We start from the raw sequence: 19,423 nt of genomic DNA, 5'->3' as shown, positions 1-19,423 counted from the left end.
TCTAAATCTAAGGGGTAGATCTGAAATGAGTGGAAGTTCTGCTGATTTTATCATCCAATCATGTGCAAGCTAAAATGCTGTTTTTTTTATTTTCCTTGCATGTCCCTCTCGGATCTACAGCGACTTTACTTTCAAGTGCAATTGCTGTGCAAAGTGGATTTTCCTTTAGTAAATAACCCCCTATGTGTTTAAATGTTATAAAGTACATAACATGTGTTATAAAATAAGGCTTGTATATAAAAACCAGATCAGTGAAAAATATACATCTAATATCCAAAGCAAATATATACATATATATTGTATATATGTATGAAGAAGAAAACCTGACTGATGTGGATAAAAGTATTATATCGCCTTTATAGCCTCACCTTAAAGTTGACACTGATATGTCATGTCCTGGCTTCTAGAATTTAGGTGTATAGTCTCTAAGCCCTTGTACACACGGTCGGAGAATCTGTCGGAATGAGTCTTATCGGACCGTGTCGTCAGATAATTCGACTGTGTGTGGTATGCATCGGACTGATTCTGTCCGAATCTCCGTCCGACCCAATTTTCCAACATGTTGGAAATATTTCCCGACCAACTGGGCCGGCCGGACCTAATCCGATCGTTGATCGGACCAAGTGCCACGCATGCTCAGATCAAATTCCTACATCAAAGCTATTGGCTACTAGCCTGAATTTAGTCCCATCATAACGAAATTACGTCATCACGTTCTGAAAGATCGGATTTTTCGCCAACTTGGCCCAACCGTGTGTATGCAACAGTTTCGGACACAATCCGTTGGACTAAATCCGACGGGCAAAATCCGACGGATTTGGTTGGCAAAATCTCCCACCGTGTGTATGTGGGCTTATAGTAGTTATATCTGTAATATCTGTATATAAAATATCTGTAATAGAACACCTGCAAATGAAAAATGAAAATAAGAATATAATTTATGCGTTTGCTTATTTACTGTGTATATTTTATAACACTGATGATTTTTAATACTAAATGTTTTAGATGTATTTTGATATTATAGTGTTATTTGCTTGCAGTTTTTAAATAAAACTGATAAGGAAATAATGAGGTATCAATCAAAATCGTTATATGTGACTTTTATATATGTACTAATTACTGGGCACACAAAGCAAAACTGAAACTATTTTCCTAAATCCACTTTAGCACTTCCCAGAATCATTTTTGAAGTCATGTGCTTTGTTATTGGCAGGGCATAAAAATAAAAATAAAGTTTTTCAAAATATTTGTTTTCATGACAGCAGTGACTCATCCCTTACCAGATGGACCAGAGTGATCAGGGAGCTGCCAAGCAAGCATTGTTTGATGTTCTTTTCCTTAGCTAACCCATAGTGGTTTGGGAATCCCTTGTCATTTTTTTAATATTTATTTGTAAAACAAATATTGGATGCATATAACAAAACAGATATGTACAACAATCTAAAATGAATATCCTTTAAAAAAATGAAAATAAAATTGACCGAAGACCTTTGTAATTTTTCTTTAAGTGGTAATTCCTAACTGCAAAACAATCTCTGCCACTGTTTAGGTAAACTACTGCTACTGCAAAAATTTGGCTCAAGCTGATGTTTGTTGCTTTATTGTTAGGAGGGGTAGGATTTCAGATTCTGGCTAATTTTTGGATCTTCATCCAGACTAGGAAGAGACAACTGATATTGTTTCACCACTAAGAACTACATAGATCATTTAAAATCACCAGAAACATCCAAAGTACCTGGATAAGGGGAAGTCTAATGCCGCGTACACACGATCAGATTGTCCGGCGTACTTAGTCTGCCGAAACGCATTTCAGCGGACAATTCGATCGTGTGTGGGCTTCAGCTGACTTTTCCAGCGTGAAGTCCGGCGGACTAAGAAAGTATTTTTGCACTCCAATCTTCCCATCGGACTTGGGTTTCAGCGGACAATACGTTCGTCAGTATGCTAGTACGGCGGACTAAGAATGACGCATGCTCAGAAGCAAGTACAAAAAAGGAAGCTATTGGCTACTGGCTATTGAACTTCCTTTTTCTAGTCCCGTCGTGCGCGCTGTACGTCATCGCGCAAGCGAACGTCGGACTTTCTGTGTGTCCGTGTGTCGCCAAGTCCGTTCCCTAGAAAGTCCGCCAGACTATCCGCCGGATTGTATGTCGGACTAAGTACGCCAGACAATTCGATCGTGTGTACGCGGCATAACCTGCATTGCTTAGCCTACTATCACAGCAACCTCCATGATGTTTAGCTTGTTTATGTACGGTATATAATATTTAGAGAGTATTAATGTGGAACCAAGTGAGTGTTTTAACATTTTATTAAATTTTTTAGAAATCATCCCAAAGCTTAGAAAACCTCCTCCTTTGTGCCGCCCAGTGGTCTCTCCTGATCATGCTCCTATGGAGTGTATTGTACTCATGAAACAGTGCTGGAATGAAGTACCAGACAGACGTCCTTCTTTTGATGAAATATTTGATCAAGTAAGTTGTCTGTATCTGAAGCTATATGAGCATAGCTGAGCATGTCTCAATCAAAAGAAGCGGTAGGACAATTGCCTGTGATTTCAAAGTGAATTTGTTGGTACCTAATGAAATCTCCTGTCTGATTTAGCTGATGGGTAAAAGTGAAACTTTGTTCTTTTTCCCCAAAGAAACAAAAATGACAAATTCCTATATGTGCAGAGTATAAAGCGAGCACACCAGATAGTAGCAGCTAGCACACAGGGTGACTGTACAAACCCTTTTAAATCAGTGGTGGCCCGTCCATTAGGGGTGCACTGGGCGCCGCCCCCCCCATCCATGCGTCTGACCTCCTAATCTACATGGATGGTGCCGGATGCATGGATTTCAATGGGGGGGGGGGGTGTTTTTTTTAGACACACGTGATTAGAGCCAGAGGAGCTAATAGGCTTCAAAAAAGGGTGGGCTCGGGGTGCAGAGCACTGCGCTCCGAGCCCACTCATTTGTGTGACAATAGCGAATGAATATTCCTCCTCCCAGCCAATCAGGAAGCAGGTCCTGAGACCCATCACCCGATTGGTTGAAAGGATAGGTGGTCCTATTGGATGCCTAGGAGGAGGAGGGAAGTGACACACGGCAGAAGCCACCATGATGCAGGGGAGGAGGAGATATGATTAAAGCTGCTGTCTGTCGCCAATAGGAGCGCTTCCCACCCATAACCTAGATGGGGTAACCGGCTGACAGCGGGGGGTGGTTCTTTGCCACCCCCCCCAAAAAAAAACACCAGCTACCACTGTTGTGAATAGGAAAAACAATATTTAGTGCACGCTTAATAAATTAACCTGATACAGAAAGTTCACTAAAAGTCCAGAAAACAGCTGTATTAATGCAGAATGTGATCACAATGTGTGACGAAAGTTCATCCAATGTGGATATTTCTAGAGTGCTAGATGCTCACCAGAATATAGAATCAACCAGTGATATATAACATCCAGCAAGATCCACTAAAACTAGTGAAAGAAGTCCAGTGAACGTGAGCCTCCACCCAAACTATACACTCACCAGAATTAGCATATAAAACAGCTCTAATCATCATCCCTTATCAGCTGGGAACCCTACTGCACATCCCCTATCCTTTGGCTTCTGCAGTTGGGCCAGAAACCAGAATTTTTTTTTGACCACACAGAAATTATTTTAGCGGGATAACCACTGGGGAGTTATGAAGATGATAGAGAAGTTGGGGCATCACAATCATTTTGACCAGATTGGCCCTTCCTGCCAGAGAGAGACATAACTTGGTTCATAGTTTAATCTTGTCCAGAAATTACATTAGCAAGGGGAAGATATTTAAGCAGAGATTTGTGCAGAGATTACTATCCCCATGTATTTAAATTAGGTCACCACTGGTACTGGACAAAGGGATGCCGTTAAAGGGATGACCCCCTGATCCAAGGGTAATAAAGCCAACTTAGACCAGTTGATTGTTGTTTTGCTTGCATCTATCTAGCAAGGTTACTTTGTGGTATAAGCAGGGAAGCTGAGACCTCTGTAGTGTGTAAATGTGCTTTTACTATACAAAATGCTGTACATACTGTGACAATAGGAGATGCTGTCAAGGTAAAATTGATAGATTTGGTGACACAGGGTATGCACATTTGCTTGGAGCAAGGCTACAGAGCATAAATGTGGACTGGAGAAAACTGCTTTCTCCAGTTTTTGGTATTCGGTTTTGGTATTCGGTCATGGGGCTCTGTGGTTTGGGGATTCCACAGTGTTTTGGGTGGGACGGATCTCCAACCCTGTGTCCAGACTTTGTAAATTACCAGCGGGGTGTGTGCTCAGGTGAGCACAGCACTTATAATGAGGGTATGGGAAGACCTCATGGCTCCCAGTTGGAGATTGCTCCACACCCATAAAGACAGGAGGTCTCCAGGAGTCAGAGAGGTTGCAGGAGGCAGCCAGAATGTGTGACTGCAAGAGGCAGTGCAACGACATGAGGATTAAGGCCAGAACGGAGCTGTGGGTGCTAAGGTAATGCCGTCTACATTGAGGAATCCTGTGATCTGTGTGACCAGGATAAAAAGTGCAGAAGTACTGCTACAGAGAGCCAGATGGGCTAGCATTTTCTGTTCTTTCCATTTGCTGGAGAAGAACCCCTGTGTGGGAAACCTTTGTTACAGACTTTTATTTTTCCTGTTTTAATAAAAATGGGCTACCATGCCCTAAAATATAATTTCTGACTTGGCTTGGCTTGGATCACTGAAAACGCATTTACCATGAGAGTTAATGGTCCCCCATGTTACAATACAAAACTATTACAATATTAGGAACATAAATCAAGGCTGACAGAAACAGTTTCTCACAAAAGTGAGTACACCCATCACATTTTTGTAAATGTTTTATTATATCTTTCGACACTGAAGAAATTACACTTTTCTACAATGTAAATTAGTGAGTGTAAAGCTTGTATAACCATGTCAATTTGCTGTCCCCTCAAAATAACTAGAAAAAAGCCAGAATAAAACCAGCAGCTCCTTCGGGGATTAGTGCTACAGCAATAAGGAATGTGGTCCGCTGCTCTGAACCCCATGAGAACTCAGGATCACTCCAAGATGTGGGATGCACAATCTACAGAATCCCACAACTCCAATGAACTTCTGTGCCTCCTCTTTGGTATTAGGGGGCAACAGCGACTGGATAGTTTGCACAACTGTCTCTGGAATTTTCCTCTGCAGCCCAGTCCACATCATTACCAGGAATTTCACCTCTGTGGCAGGTCCTTGGACTTTATCTTTGTTGATAGCACACCCTCTGTTCTCCATGTGCTTTATCAGCAGGTGCAGTGCTTCATTTACATCTTCTTTCGTCCCAGTGCTCATGATGTCATCAATGTAGTGAAACACAGTGACTTTCAAATTCAGGGTACTTAAATCTTGGGTAATCAGTCCATGACAAATCTTTGGAGAATGAACATAGTCTTCAGGAAGCACGGTGAAAGTGTACTGGCAGTCGTCCCACACCATAGCAAACTGGTCTTGACACTCTGGGTCTATCAAAATCGAAAAGAAAACATTAGCCAGGTCTATCACAGCATGATATTCTCCTGCCTCTTTAGCAATTTTCTCAACAGTTGAGATCTCCTGCTGTCTCTGCCCTCACTGCTATTACAGGAGACCCACCTTCCCTTCATAAAGGACAAGGAACATCCCAATCCCCTTTTCTGAGTCTCTTTAACATCTCCCCAGGATAAAGGGATTTGGGCTTGGGTTCATGTGCAGTGTTGAGAATTGGTTTGAGGCTAACTGGTGGGGTCTGTTCTGTTTTCTCTAAATCTAGGCTAATGTTATCTTCACTAGGAGTAGTGTTTATAACAATGACAGTTTTCCCCACTAAATGTTTCAACCTCTTCAACATTTCTACAGTAGAAATCCCATATATGTCATCTTTAGGTACTCCTGTCATGCCTCCCTGTCCCCAGCTTCTGCATGCCTGGTAACTCCAACCAGTATCCTCCTATTCCAACTGAGGTTAGAAGAGTCGTACAAGACAGTTGGCCTAGAGCAGTGATGGCGAACCTTGGCACCCCAGTTGTTTTGGAACTACATTTCCCATGATGCTCAAACTACACTGCAGAGTGCATGAGCATCATGGGAAATGTAGTTCCAAAACATCTGGGGTGCCAAGGTTCGCCATCAATGGCCTAGAGGGCCAGGTGGAATAAATTCAGAAATTTTAGTTCTTGCTTTCTACATTTAATTGAAAATGGATTGCATATTACATGTTGTCACTTCAGATCTTGACGGCTTAGTTAAATACCTATTTTTTCTTTGTTCCTGAACAACACAGTTCAAAAACATCAATAAAGGAAAGAAAACAAACATTATTGATTCCATGCTGCGCATGTTGGAGCAATATTCAAGTAACCTAGAAGATTTAATACGTGAAAGAACAGAAGAACTGGAGATAGAAAAACAGAAAACTGAAAAGCTCTTAACACAAATGTTACCTCCGTGAGTGGTTTCATTTATATTGCACAAAAGTACCTTATCACTGTGATAAAGATCGAGAAAAGCCCCCTTAGATTTATTACCGAGGAAGACTTGGCGATAAATACCTTTTTTGGTGAAAAACCGAGAGCCAGGAAGCTACCACTTTACAAATAATCAGGCATACCTGCAGGATTGCCCATACTGTCAAGCATTCATAGGGTGCTTTGCAGCATGTAGCTCCTCCCTTGACCATCTGGGGGAATTCATTATCACCTATAGGACTGAATTTTTGTGCACAGATGAATCAAAAAGAATGGCACACAGAGAAAAATATTTTGGAGGCATGCAACTGCCAAACCAAATTTACTAAGTTTTAGACCCCTTTTTACATTGACGCTTTCATCGTACATTTTTTATCTATCAACAGATGGATGAAAAAAGGACAGCATCAAAACATTGAAAATATTGGAGAATGCACTATGGTGGATTGCAACACATGTATGTTGCCTTAGTGCATTAAGGTCCTATTCAAAATGAATGGCACTACAATGCATGAACATATGCATTGTGTGTTGCCGTGCATTGCAGTAATGCATGTAATAATCTGTGTGTTACCACAATGCATAGATGTAAATTAGTCCTAATGAAGGCAGAGGCTAGGCTTGGTTCACACTTTTGCTTGATGGTAACGCGGGCATTATCACAAAACACATCAGTTGTGTTGGTGAAGTGTGGGGTCATTCATTTTGAATAGCATCCCAATGCACCTTGCTAGCAGACATGCATTGCACTAACATGCATTGCACTAACATGCATTGCAGTGTGCTGAGAGAAGAAGTGCATAACTGTTTTCAGTGAAAAAGTTTGAAAAGCAATCATATTTTTTTTTTTTTACTGTGCAAAAAAAATTGCCTCTTACAAGCTTTATTATATTAATACTGGTATGTAAGCAGCTTTCAATGCGTTTTATTTTCAATTCACCTATGTGGGAAGTATAACCTTTGACTCTATCTATTGAGATCATAGGTTTCCTCCCAAAGATGCCTCTGCACATCCTTAAAAAGCCTTTATTTCTCTCCAGTCTTTTCTTCTCACATCACAGTTATATGTCACTGCTGCTTATCACAGTACATCGCCGTGATAAATTAGCATCTTAAGCAGATAAAACTTTTCTCCAGCAGTGCTAAAAAATCACTGTGATATGTGGGGAAAATAAATAAACATGATAATTCTAAGGCCGCGTACACACAATAGGATTTTCCGTCCAACTAAGTCCGTCAGACAATCCGACAGACAGTCCGTCCTACTTTTGAATGAACGGACTTGACCACACACGATGAACAGACAGTCCGCTGAAAGCTTGCACGATGACGTGTACAGCACGTACGACGGGACTAGAAATACGACGTCCAATACCCTGCAATGCAACCTTCGGCTGTGTAAATCCTTTCTGAGCATGCGCCATACTTAGTCCGTCCAACTAGCCTACTCACGAGCGGACTATCCGCTGAAACCAAAGTTGGACGGACAATATTACGGAAATTCTGAAAGACTTAGTCCGCCAGACTGTCCGCTGAAAAAGTCCGCTGAAGCCCACACACGAGTGGACTGTCCGCTGAAACACGTTTCAGCGGACTAAGTTGGACGGACAATCCTCTCGTGTGTACGCGACCTAATGCCCTGTACACACGAGCGGACTTTTCGACATCAAAGCTCCGACGGAACGATTCCAGTGGACTATTCGATCGTGTGTGGGCTGCAGCAGACTTTTGATTTGCAAAAATCCGACAGACTTTAGAAATGGAACATGTTTCAAATTTTTCCGCCGGAACTCCGCCGGATCCAGTTCCTATCGAAAAATACGCTCGTCTGTATGTTAGTCCGACGGACAAACAGCGACGCTAGGGCAGCTATTGGCTACTGGCTATGAACTTCCTTATTCTAGTCCGGTCGTACGTCATCACGTTAGAATCCGTCAGACTTTGGTGTGATTGTGTGTGGCCAAGTCCGTTCATTCGGAAAGTCCGTCAGAACTCTGTCAGAACTCCGTCAGAACTCTGTCGAAAGTCTGTCGGACCTAGTCCCTCGAAAAGTCCGGTCGTGTGTACACGGCATAAGTGTTTCATTTTGAAAGCATGTACTACATATTTCCAGCAGAAATGTTATATTACAATATGCAGTTCTCAATATTATTCATGACATGCCTTCTTTCTACTGCTTGGTTTTCAGATCTGTGGCAGACGCACTGAAAACAGGCTGCACAGTAGAGCCTGAAGAGTTCGATGAAGTTACCCTATATTTCAGTGATATAGTGGGTTTTACCACGATATCAGCCATGAGTGAGCCCATAGAGGTAGTCGACCTTCTCAATGATCTGTACACATTATTTGATGCGGTCATAGGAAATCATGATGTATATAAGGTGAGTTATGACTTGTCCATAATAACTGTAGCTATGGCAGGGAATTTGATACATTTCAGATCACTTTAAACACGATCAATCACCAATCATTTTTTATATTATGTTTGAGCAAAAAGAACATTTGTAACACTTTGATACCATTTTTATAGCCGGAGAAGAATGCCTAGAGAATATGAGCTTGATTTATCCCCATTCACATCTGGGTGTTTTGTAGTTTGAAGCTCCAAATTGCTCAACAAGTCAATCCCATTCTGGTGTCTGTAGTTCAACACCTGAAGCTCAAATGAAGTTACATGAGCTACTGGAGTGCTATTTGCCCCTATTGACTTCAATGGGAGTGTGCACAAATGTGCGGTATGAATATTTTTATCTATAAGAATGAGTGAAGCACTGTGTATATAGTGCAATTTTTCCAAAAGGATAATAATACCATACACCATCCAATCTTCATGTAACAACAATGTTCAGCTAGTGCAACAAATTTCTTCCATGTGCGTAGATAGCGCCGATCTGCTCACCACCAAAGCTCCTCTCTGGGTGTCCTCTCACCTGGTTTGATGGACCCCACTAATAACAGGTGGTTATTAATATAAAGATGTATCATAGCTTGCATCCAGGGACATTCTTCATACTGGTCATCAATCTCTCCAATATAAAAGTAATAAAAAATAATCGTTTTGTGCAAAACAAAAAAACAATGATTTTTATTAAAACATTTTTTTAATAATACGCTCACACTCACAGAAAGAGTAAAAGGGCCATCCACTATACAAAAAATCTCAGCAAGATGACGTCCAATTCCAGCCTTTGAGAAAGCATATTGGGCGATATGCGTCATGGCCCTGGATTCTAGTTATATGGATCTTATTGGTGTGGCAATTGTTTTTCTTTTTTCACTATTAATAGTGTGGGTTTTTTTTATCTCATATTATAAACATATTTAGGTACTCCCATAATTAAAGTCTGTGTAGCCAAAAACAGGCCCAAAGCAGCTCCCGTGTGACACTACGCTTAGTGCCAGTTCACACAAAGTACTGCATTGTAAAAAGCCTGTCACCGCAAGGATACACAGAAAATGATTGTTTTCTATGTCCCATTTACACAGCAACTCAGTCCGGAACTTTCGTAAAATGTAGACATGCTGCATTTTATTACAACATACTATACAGAATCACATGGCACTGTGCAGCATGTAGAGCATTCCGCTACTGTACATCAATATGAATGAAGTGTACTTTTACACACTTCAAATAAAGTGTGTACAAAAAAAAAGGAAGTTGTGTGTGATGTGCTGAATTGCACGCAATAAGGTGTCCCTTATTGCAATTGGGAAAGTACAGTTGCCGAAAAGGTAAAACTCCACAGCGGCTGTCTGTTACTGTGTTAATACAGCTTTAGAAATGTACAAAAATTCAGCGCCCATGCCATTTGAGAGTATAGTGCTGGAGGGATCATCTCGCTGAGGTATAATCTCAGATATTTACCAGTTACTAAATGCATACCCCTTCCCTACACAGGGCAAACCTGCATACATGCTGCGTTGGGAAAAAGTATTAGGCTGCTTTCACACTGGGGCGGTGCGGGCGTCGGCGGTAAAGCGCCGCTATTTTTAGCGGCGCTTTACCGTCGTTTTAGCGGCGGTCTGTGGGCGCTAGCGGGGTGGTTTTAACCCCCGCTAGCGGGCGAAAAAGGGTTAAACCCGCCGGCAGTATTGCCGCGCTGTCCCATTGATTTCAATGGGTAGGAGCGGTTTAGGAGCGGTGAATACACCGCTCCTTCACCGCTCCAAAGATGCGGCTAGCAGGACTTTTTTCACTGTCCTGCCAGCGCACCGCCCCAGTGTGAAAGCCCTCCGGCTTTCACACTGGAGTGAAAGGGGCCGGTCTTTTTCAGGCGCTACACAGGCGCTATTTTTAGCGCTGTAACGCCTGAATACCGCCCCAGTGTGAAAGCAGCCTTAGGGGAAGAGATCCCAGAGGCGATGTGGCAGACGGTCTGGTCTAAGGCAGCCAAAAGCTCTTATGGCACACTATAAGGAGAATGCCTATAAAATCCTCTACTTTTGGTACCTGACGCCAGATGTTCTCCACGCTATTTATCCCTCCAGCTCAGACAGGTGCTGGCGCTGTCAAGAAGCCAAAGGAACCCTATATCATATATACTGGACTTGCTCCAAGATAACATCCCTTCTGGATGGAAACGCAGGCTTTACTGTCCCGACTTTTAGAGACACAGGTACCCAGGACCCCAAAACTATTCCTTCTGGGAATTTCACCCCCACAGATTCCCAAACACTCCAAAAAACTGCTTAGACACATTCTTATGGCCGCAAGGTGCCTGGTTGCCCTCCATTGGAAACTACATACCCCACCCTCCCAGGCAGACCTATACACCAGAGTGAAAGACATAGAGCTGATGGAAAAAATGACAACCAGATTGCAAAATAGACTAGAAACACATGACAAGGTCTGGGAAAAATGGCATAGCAGAGAGGACCCACCCTGAGATGATGGTGGAGCCTTACCATCCCCCCACCCCCCCACCTTTCTCCTTCCTACTATCTTCTTTCTCTTTGCTGGACCCTGATGCGAACTTTAGCGGATCCTATCCGATGCCAGCTGGTTTCCATGTTGAGCCACTACCGATTCCTTACTACTTATGTTACGGTTTAATACTGTTGGATATACACTGGCCCTGCTGTTATCAGGCCGAAGTTTGCATAATACAGTGTCAACTTTCTGCTCATTTATATGTTTTTATGAACAATAAAAAACAGTTAATCGTAAAAAAAGAAATGTACAAAAAATAAATAAAAAAAGACTCAAAATCACCTAAATATACTACACTCAAGTGTAAAGAGTGGCTTGGGATCCAGAGTCCTGTTCTTTTAGGTTGTTTAGTTTAACACAGCACAAATCATTTAAATGGGGCATCTGTTTATCCAGATACTTTGTACTAAATTTGGAAAAACAACCCGAGCACATATGCACAATGCCATAACTGCTGCTTGTAGGGTCCAGATAACTCTATACTTAGGGGTGAGCTAGCTACTTTGGTGTGCTGGTTTTCTGGGCCATCAATCTTGTGATACCATACTCTGATTTAATGGTCAATGTAATGTACATGTTAATTCAAAAAGGTTACGCAATCAATATAACCCGTTATTGAGCTTACATACTTTTAAGGCTTAAGAACAAGCAATCAGGTTATTTTACAAAGTTGTCATGCAATTCTAAAGTTAGATATTGTTTCCTACTTAATTATTTACCTATTTAAGCTTAGGAATATTTAATTAAAATGAGTAACAAAAATAAATAAGTTTAATTTACATCCTATTAATATTCTACTTAACAATTATGTTCATAATAGTAACTAGTGCATTATTTTATAATACATAGATTTCGATATGCTGCTTGCACATATCTGGAAACTTGAATTTCCGTTTTGCCATCTGCATGTGATCAAGGGGCAATATATTTCACTTTCGTGGGATGTGCACCATTTATCAGGCACATCTATATTCCCCATGGTCAGGCCAGGCTTAGTACTTGGAACCAGGTGAACTAATTGGAAGAGAATATGCACACAGTTAGTTATTGTTGAATGAACCCCCACACTTGCGTTTTGTTTTAGAGCCAATTTAGGCAAGCTAGTGCACCTGTTGGACCACATACTGGATTGCATGATAGGGCACAGCTAAGGGATGGAAATTAAGGGAATACCTATGATGATGAATTATCAGGGAATAATGCACAAAATGAGATTTAGCAATGCTATCTTGTACAGCTAAAAGCAGTGTTTTGGTAGCGTAGATTAAAGGTACATATTGTAACATTTAGATTCCAGACAATGCAGGTTCAGATATTATACAATTTATAAAGTTTGGGAAGCACTGATCTATTGTCTATCTGTTCATCTTTTCAGTTTTAGAATGCGGAAGAGTTAAATCCCCTATAATGTTTTTATTACTTTTTGTATCCCTGTTTGGCAAATTTACCCTCTTTTGTCCCAGGGCATAAGCTAAACCACCTGCTTTTTTATCTATGAAAAGTATTCCCTTTAAAGTAGAATTAAACCTTTAGACTATTTTAGTTTAACACATTGGGCACAATAAAAAAAAGACCCATGAACATACTGTATGTTAAGATGATGTTTTAAACTGTACATTTTGTAAAAAAGGAGAGAATAATTGTATACATATTAGGTGCTCCTTTTACATCTTGTTGACTAGTATATGATGTTCTGTATGGATTTTGTAATGACAGGTAGAAACAATAGGAGATGCCTATATGGTCGCATCAGGCCTTCCTAAGAGGAATGGGAACAGGCATGCAGCAGAGATTGCTAACATGTCCCTGGATATCTTAAGCACTGTAGGATCTTTCAAAATGAGACATATGCCTGATGTCCCTGTTAGGATACGTATTGGCCTCCATTCAGGTAAAGTAATTTCTCATAGGTAAAATGAATAAATACCCATTTTACAACCAAAATCTAGTTGGTGGACAGTCAACCAATTTACGTAATTTGCTTATCAGTGCATCATTATTCTGTAGATCTATAGCTCTTTTGATCTTATATTGGTTTTATAGGTGTAGATCCAAGTAAACAATGATTTTTATGACACAGGCAAGGGCCTAACAAACCTAAAAAATGTTGGATGTATGTAACAGATTTCCACGAGCAGGATTCAAGCCTCTGTGGTGTGCAGTACTGCATTTGGCCAGAGGTGCGACAGTGACATTCGGAGCCGCTCGGAAACACTCGCAAACACTCCATTCCCAATTGTTTCCAAGTGCATCCGAGCGGGTCCGAGATATTTCTGAGAGTTTCCGAGACTCTCCGGCGCCCCCCACCTATGGCCACATACAATACTGCATACAATAGAAGTCACTGTGGAACAAATTATCTGAGTTTTCATTGACTTCTATGGGGAAACTCGCTTTGATATAGGAGTACTTTGGATTACTAGCATTCTTATGGAATAAATAATGCTTGTAGTACAAGGTACCACTGTATATTGCTTGTGATTTTTATCTGCTTAAAATGTACCCAATGCCAAAACATTTTTCACTAGTTTTGAATAGAGTCAGGAACAAGTTTTTATTGCTGTCTGTGCCCCCACACACTCTCTCTATTTGTCCTGTTTACTGTTGTCACCAGAAGATATAATATTAGGGTTGTGTCTGAAACAGGAGGTAAGATGACATTGGGCACTTGTTCAGGGGACAACTGTTTAAGAAAGGTTTTTATTTTCACTTTGGATACATTTCCTCTCACGTCCTTATGTGTCTCTGGGACAGGAAGTGAAGGGAAATCTCACCAATTAGACCACATGCACACTGGATGTTTAGCCCTGGCATATGGGACTCCAGTGTTTAATGATCTGCAGAGGGCACAGGCATTGCCAAGAGCCTGTCAAACTATATGAGAGGCATAAACCCCATATACACTATCAGTTTTTCCTTCAGATTTACCAAAACCATATAATATAGTTACATAGTTAGTAAGGTTGAATAAAGTCCCCAGTCCATCCAGTTCAACCTGAGTGAGTGTCTACAATTGTCCCTATCCCTGTACATTGCACACTCACATTGGTCCCTACCCTCAAGGAGCCCACAATCCAAGGTTCCCATTTATATACTAGGGCCAATTTTGGACAGAAGCCAATTAACCTACCTGCATGTCTTTGGAGTGTGGGAGGAAGCAGGCACAGGGAGAACATGCAAACTCCAGGCAGGTAGTGTCGTGGTTGGGATTTGAACCAGTGACCCTTCTTACTGCTAGGTGAGAGTGCTAACCTTAGGAGTTTCAATTTGTATGCCATCAGGCAGGCCCTTGCACTAGATGGTTTTGGTAAATCTGAAGGAAAAACTCAGCAGAAAAACTGATAGTGTGTATGGGCCTTTAAAGTAGCTATGGCTGATCCTGTTTTACCAATTTGCAACCCCTGAATATTTAAGGTTCCGTATGGACCTTGACTTATTGGTCAGGTTCGTCGTCGCAGATTTAGCTTTAACGTCTGTTCTCCCCTGGTACTGGACGCAGCAGGCTCCCACAGGGGCGCCCAGTCCGTAATGTATATACTACATGCTCTATACTGTGAATATAGATGGGACCTCCAGTGTGTTACATGACCGAAACAGAATGCTTTATTCTTACCTGTAAAGTTTATAACGTGTTTAACATTGTTGGACCAGCTAGCCCATTGTCGGACTCCTGGCCCTATTCCCTTTTTTTTGAATTTACAGTCTATAATTGCTTATACTTTGATAAAAAGATTAATAAAGAATTATTAAACCTAAAGTAGCTATGGCTGGATGAAACTGGACAGCGCACCTAGCGGTACTTACTTTTAGGGCAGTATGTGCCCAGAGAATGCAAAAAGCCTGTGTTCCTGTCATTCGCCGCTGGGTACATATTGTCCTAAACGTAACTACCACTGGTGCACGGCCCAGCCTGCAGAGAGCCTTGGACAATGAGAGAAATAAAAACCTGACATTGTTTTAACTGATTGCTACCCAAGTTGAAAACAAAGGTTTTTGCTTTAGATAGCCTTTGTGTGGGGGAACATTAAAGTGTAAGTGGAGTTTGATCGTCTCTCTTTAAATATTAGCACGATTATATGAAATATTTTATTTTTACAGTTAACTTCTGCCTACATTACCTAATCCTTTGTTTGTCTCCCTGGGTTTGTATTTACTTCCACCTAAGCCAATACATGCACATTTTCTTGTTAGTACAGCTCAGAAATCCTTTTACATGTTTATTATTGCACATTACTGAGCCTGACCATTAGGCTAGCTTCACACCTAACTTCTGAGGTGCAATGCAGTAAAACACACATGTTTTTTCACATGTTTACGTGCACTGCATTAGGCTGCCCACGCACAGTACCTAAGCAGCCCAGAAATCAGACCTGCACTTTTTTTCACAGCACACCACACTGCAAGGCACATTGATTCCTTATGCTGTCCAGCAGTGCATGTCAGTTGGCAAATTGTGTTGGGTGCCATTCACCATAACAAGTAGTGTGTGGTACCTAGAGTTATAGTAACACACTCAGGAATATGCTCATTTTCTATTTTCTCTTTTTGATTTTTTTTAATAGGCTGGGGTTTTTTGCTTGTATTTTGAAATTAAAAATGAATAACAATGTATTAATAAATCTTTGATATTTGCTGTTCAGCAACTTCTTTTAGGTATGCTTTCCCACTCTCTGATGTTGTATACATGTTTGCACTCCTTCCTAAAATGCCAGAGTGGTTTGATGACCATATGTAAAATTGCATTTTTAATATGTCTTATAATGAATGTTTAAAAAAAGACAGTAATTAAAAAAAATCAGTAAAACCAATAATACATATTGTTCATTTAAAGCATGTCAGTATATTACTTTAAATGAATCAGCAACAACACTACTGTACTTCCTTGCTTAGGGCCTGTGGTGGCTGGTGTAGTAGGCCTGACAATGCCAAGGTACTGCCTGTTTGGGGATACAGTAAACACCGCTTCCCGAATGGAATCAACAGGGTTACGTGAGTACACACAACTAATTCTGAGAAAATTCTGTAATTTCAAAATTACACATCCTGGTGACTGGTTAATAAATATAGCTTTAAAATATTACATAAAATGTATTTTGGTATTTGTACATTGTTATTGTTTATACTGTTATACATAAGGTTACAGAACAGTTGTAATTCTTTGTCTGTTTACTAAGTAGGACAAACCAATTTAGATTGTATTTTTAGAGCCTGAGCAGGATGTGGTACCACTGACATACTTGTTGCATTTGATTGTTTGATCTGATATAAGAGTCTTATTGTTTTACTAGAATGTAATTCTTGTTTATGTATTTGACTATATGGGTGAGTTTTCATTTTCTACCTGAATTATTATACATCATTATTATTACTATGCCACAATCCATAATAACCAATCAAATATAATCTTTTAATTTCTCGCCTATTGTGGTTATAAATATATATATATATATATATATATATATATATATGTGTGTGTGTGTGTGTGTGTGTGTGTGTGTGTGTGTGTGTGTGTGTATATATATATATATATATAATCTACACATATATATATATATATATATATATATATATATAGATAGATAGATAGATAGATATATCTATAGATAGATAGATAGATAGATAGATATATCTATAGATATATATATATATATATATATATATATATATATTCAGTTGTGCTCATAAGTTTACACACCCTGGCAGAATTTATGATTTCTTGGCCATTTTTCAGAGAATATGAATATAACATAGAAACTTTTCTTTGACTCATGGTTATTGTTTGGTTGAAGCCATTTATTATCAATCAACTGTGTTTACTCTTTTTAAATCATAATGACAACAGAAACTCCCCAAATTACCCTGGTCAAAAGTTTATATAACCCAGTTCTTAATACCGTGTATTGCCCCCTTTAACATCAATGACAGCTTGAAGTCTTTTGTGGCATTTATGGATGAGGCTATTTAATTTATCTTCTCAGATGGTAAAACTGCTCATTCCTCTTGGCAAAAAGCCTCCAGTTCCTGTAAATTCTTGGGCTGTCTTGCATGAACTGCATGTTTGAGATCTCCCCAGAGGGGTTCAATGATATTGAGGTCAGGAGACTGAGATGGCCATTTCAGAACCTTCACTTTATTCTGTTGTAGCCAATGACAGTCGACTTGGCCTTGTGTTTTGGATCATTGTCATGTTGGAAGGTCCAAGTACGTCCCATGCACAGTTTCCTGGCTGGTGAATGCAAATGTTCCGCCAGTATTTTTTGAAAACATACGGCATTCATCTTGTTAACAATTTTGACCAAATTTCCTGTGCCTTTGTAGCTCACACATCCCCAAAACATCAGTGATCCACCTCCATACCTTTCATCATGGACCTTGTTGACTCCTCTCCAAATGTAGCATTCATGGTTGTGGCCAAAAAGCCAAAATTTGATCTCACTCCACATGACTTTGTGCAGAAGGTTTGAGGCTTCTCTCTGTGCTGTTTGGAGTATTGTAAGCTGGATACTTTGTGGGATTTCCATAGTAATGGCTTTTTTCTGGTGACTCGACCATGCAGCCCTTCTTTCTTCAAGTACCTCCTTATTGTGCATCTTGAAACAGCCACACCACCTGTTTTCAGAGAGTCCTGTATTTCACTTGAAGGTAGTTGTGGATTTTTCTCTGCATCCTGAACAATTTTCCTGGCAGTTGTGGCTGAAATTTTAGTTGGTCTACCTGACCGTGGCTTGGTTTCAACAAAACCCCTAATTTTCCACTTCTTGATTAGAGTTTGAACACTGCTGTTCGGCATTCTCAATTCCTTGTATATCTTTTTATATCCCTCTCCTGTTTTATACAGTTCAACTACCTTTTCCCGCAGATCGTTTGACACTTTTGCTTTCCCCATGACTCAGAATCCAGAAATGTCAGTGCAGCACTGGATGAAAGATGCAAGGGTCTGTCAGGTCCAGAAATGCATTGATCTTTTATACACACACACACACACAAATTACAAGCAAACAGATCACAGGTGAGGATGGTCAACTTTAATAGCCATTCAAACCCCTTTGTGTCAACGTGTGAGCATGTTATCAGGCCAAACTCACCAGGGTATGTAATCTTTTGATCAGGGTCATTTGGGTTGTTTCTGTTGTGATTGTGATTTAAAAGGAGTAAACACAGTTGATTGATAATAAATGGCTTCAGCCAAACACCAACCATGAGTGAAAGAAATGTTTTTGTGTTATCATTCATATTCTCTGAAAAATGGCCAAGAAATCATAAATTCTGCCAGGGTATGTAACTTTATGAGCAAAACAATAGTACATTAAAAACCATATTGTTAAATTAGTTACTAGATACTGTTATCTACAGAAGCACTTCTCAACCTTGGTGCCACAGCAAAAGGGATACAAAATTACCAGACCTAAGGCAGGCAGTAACACTGCACATTTTTCACTAACAGCTGTGCCAGTCTGGTGCTTTTTTAAACTGACATGAAAGCTGCACATGGACTATGTGCTGTGCGAGCCACCTACCCATGTCCTGCCAACCAATGATGTCATCGGTTGCTAAGGACAAGTTGGGTACCTGCATAGCTTTCTGGGTAGCCAACAGGACTACTGACAGCGACAGAGAGGAGAAGAGAGCCGAGAGGAGGTGCTGGCTGTGCTTTCTCTCTCTCTCTCTCTCTCTCCTGTCTGTACACAGGCCTTAACAAAGAGCACATTCAGTTTGAAAGAGCACAGCCCACACTTATTCAAGGCTCCCTCTTCCTCTCTGCTGCTGCCACTACTTCAGTAGGCAGTTTCCACCTGTAAGTTTCAGAGTGTGCCTGTGTGTGTATGAGGGATTGTACAGGGGACACAATGGGGTAAGGGTAACAAACATTTGTGCTTGGGATGAGAGGTTTTGTGCTAGGAGGGGATCATTGGAGGGAGGGGGGTTGTGCTAGGATAGGGGTTTGGGGGGGCAATTAGTGGTAGCAGGGGGGATTTTGGGGGGAGAGCTCTGCCTTAAAAACAACATTTT

The 19,423-nt window shown here is 40.7% G+C and overlaps 1 protein-coding gene across 3 annotated transcripts in view; it reads left to right on the top strand.

Annotated features, from left to right (window-relative positions):
• GUCY2F (guanylate cyclase 2F, retinal) overlaps positions 1–19,423 on the top strand; it is a 134,986-nt gene that overhangs the window by 94,999 nt on the left and 20,564 nt on the right. For all 3 annotated transcript variants that reach the window (XM_077478987.1, XM_077478978.1, XM_077478997.1), the window contains exons 12-16: positions 2,326–2,474; positions 6,300–6,463; positions 8,672–8,864; positions 13,130–13,304; positions 16,304–16,402. In XM_077478987.1, coding sequence (XP_077335113.1) covers positions 2,326–2,474; positions 6,300–6,463; positions 8,672–8,864; positions 13,130–13,304; positions 16,304–16,402 — 780 coding nt within the window. The remainder of the gene's footprint in view (positions 1–2,325; positions 2,475–6,299; positions 6,464–8,671; positions 8,865–13,129; positions 13,305–16,303; positions 16,403–19,423) is intronic.

The sequence above is a fragment of the Lithobates pipiens genome, unplaced genomic scaffold, assembly GCF_037356315.1.
Source record: "Lithobates pipiens isolate NorthernLeopardFrog02 unplaced genomic scaffold, aLitPip1_a1.2 Scaffold_1, whole genome shotgun sequence".
Classification (NCBI taxonomy): Eukaryota; Metazoa; Chordata; class Amphibia; order Anura; family Ranidae; genus Lithobates; species Lithobates pipiens.
The sequence above is the reverse complement of the archived record's forward strand: the minus strand, read 5'-3'. Positions and strand labels throughout refer to the sequence as shown.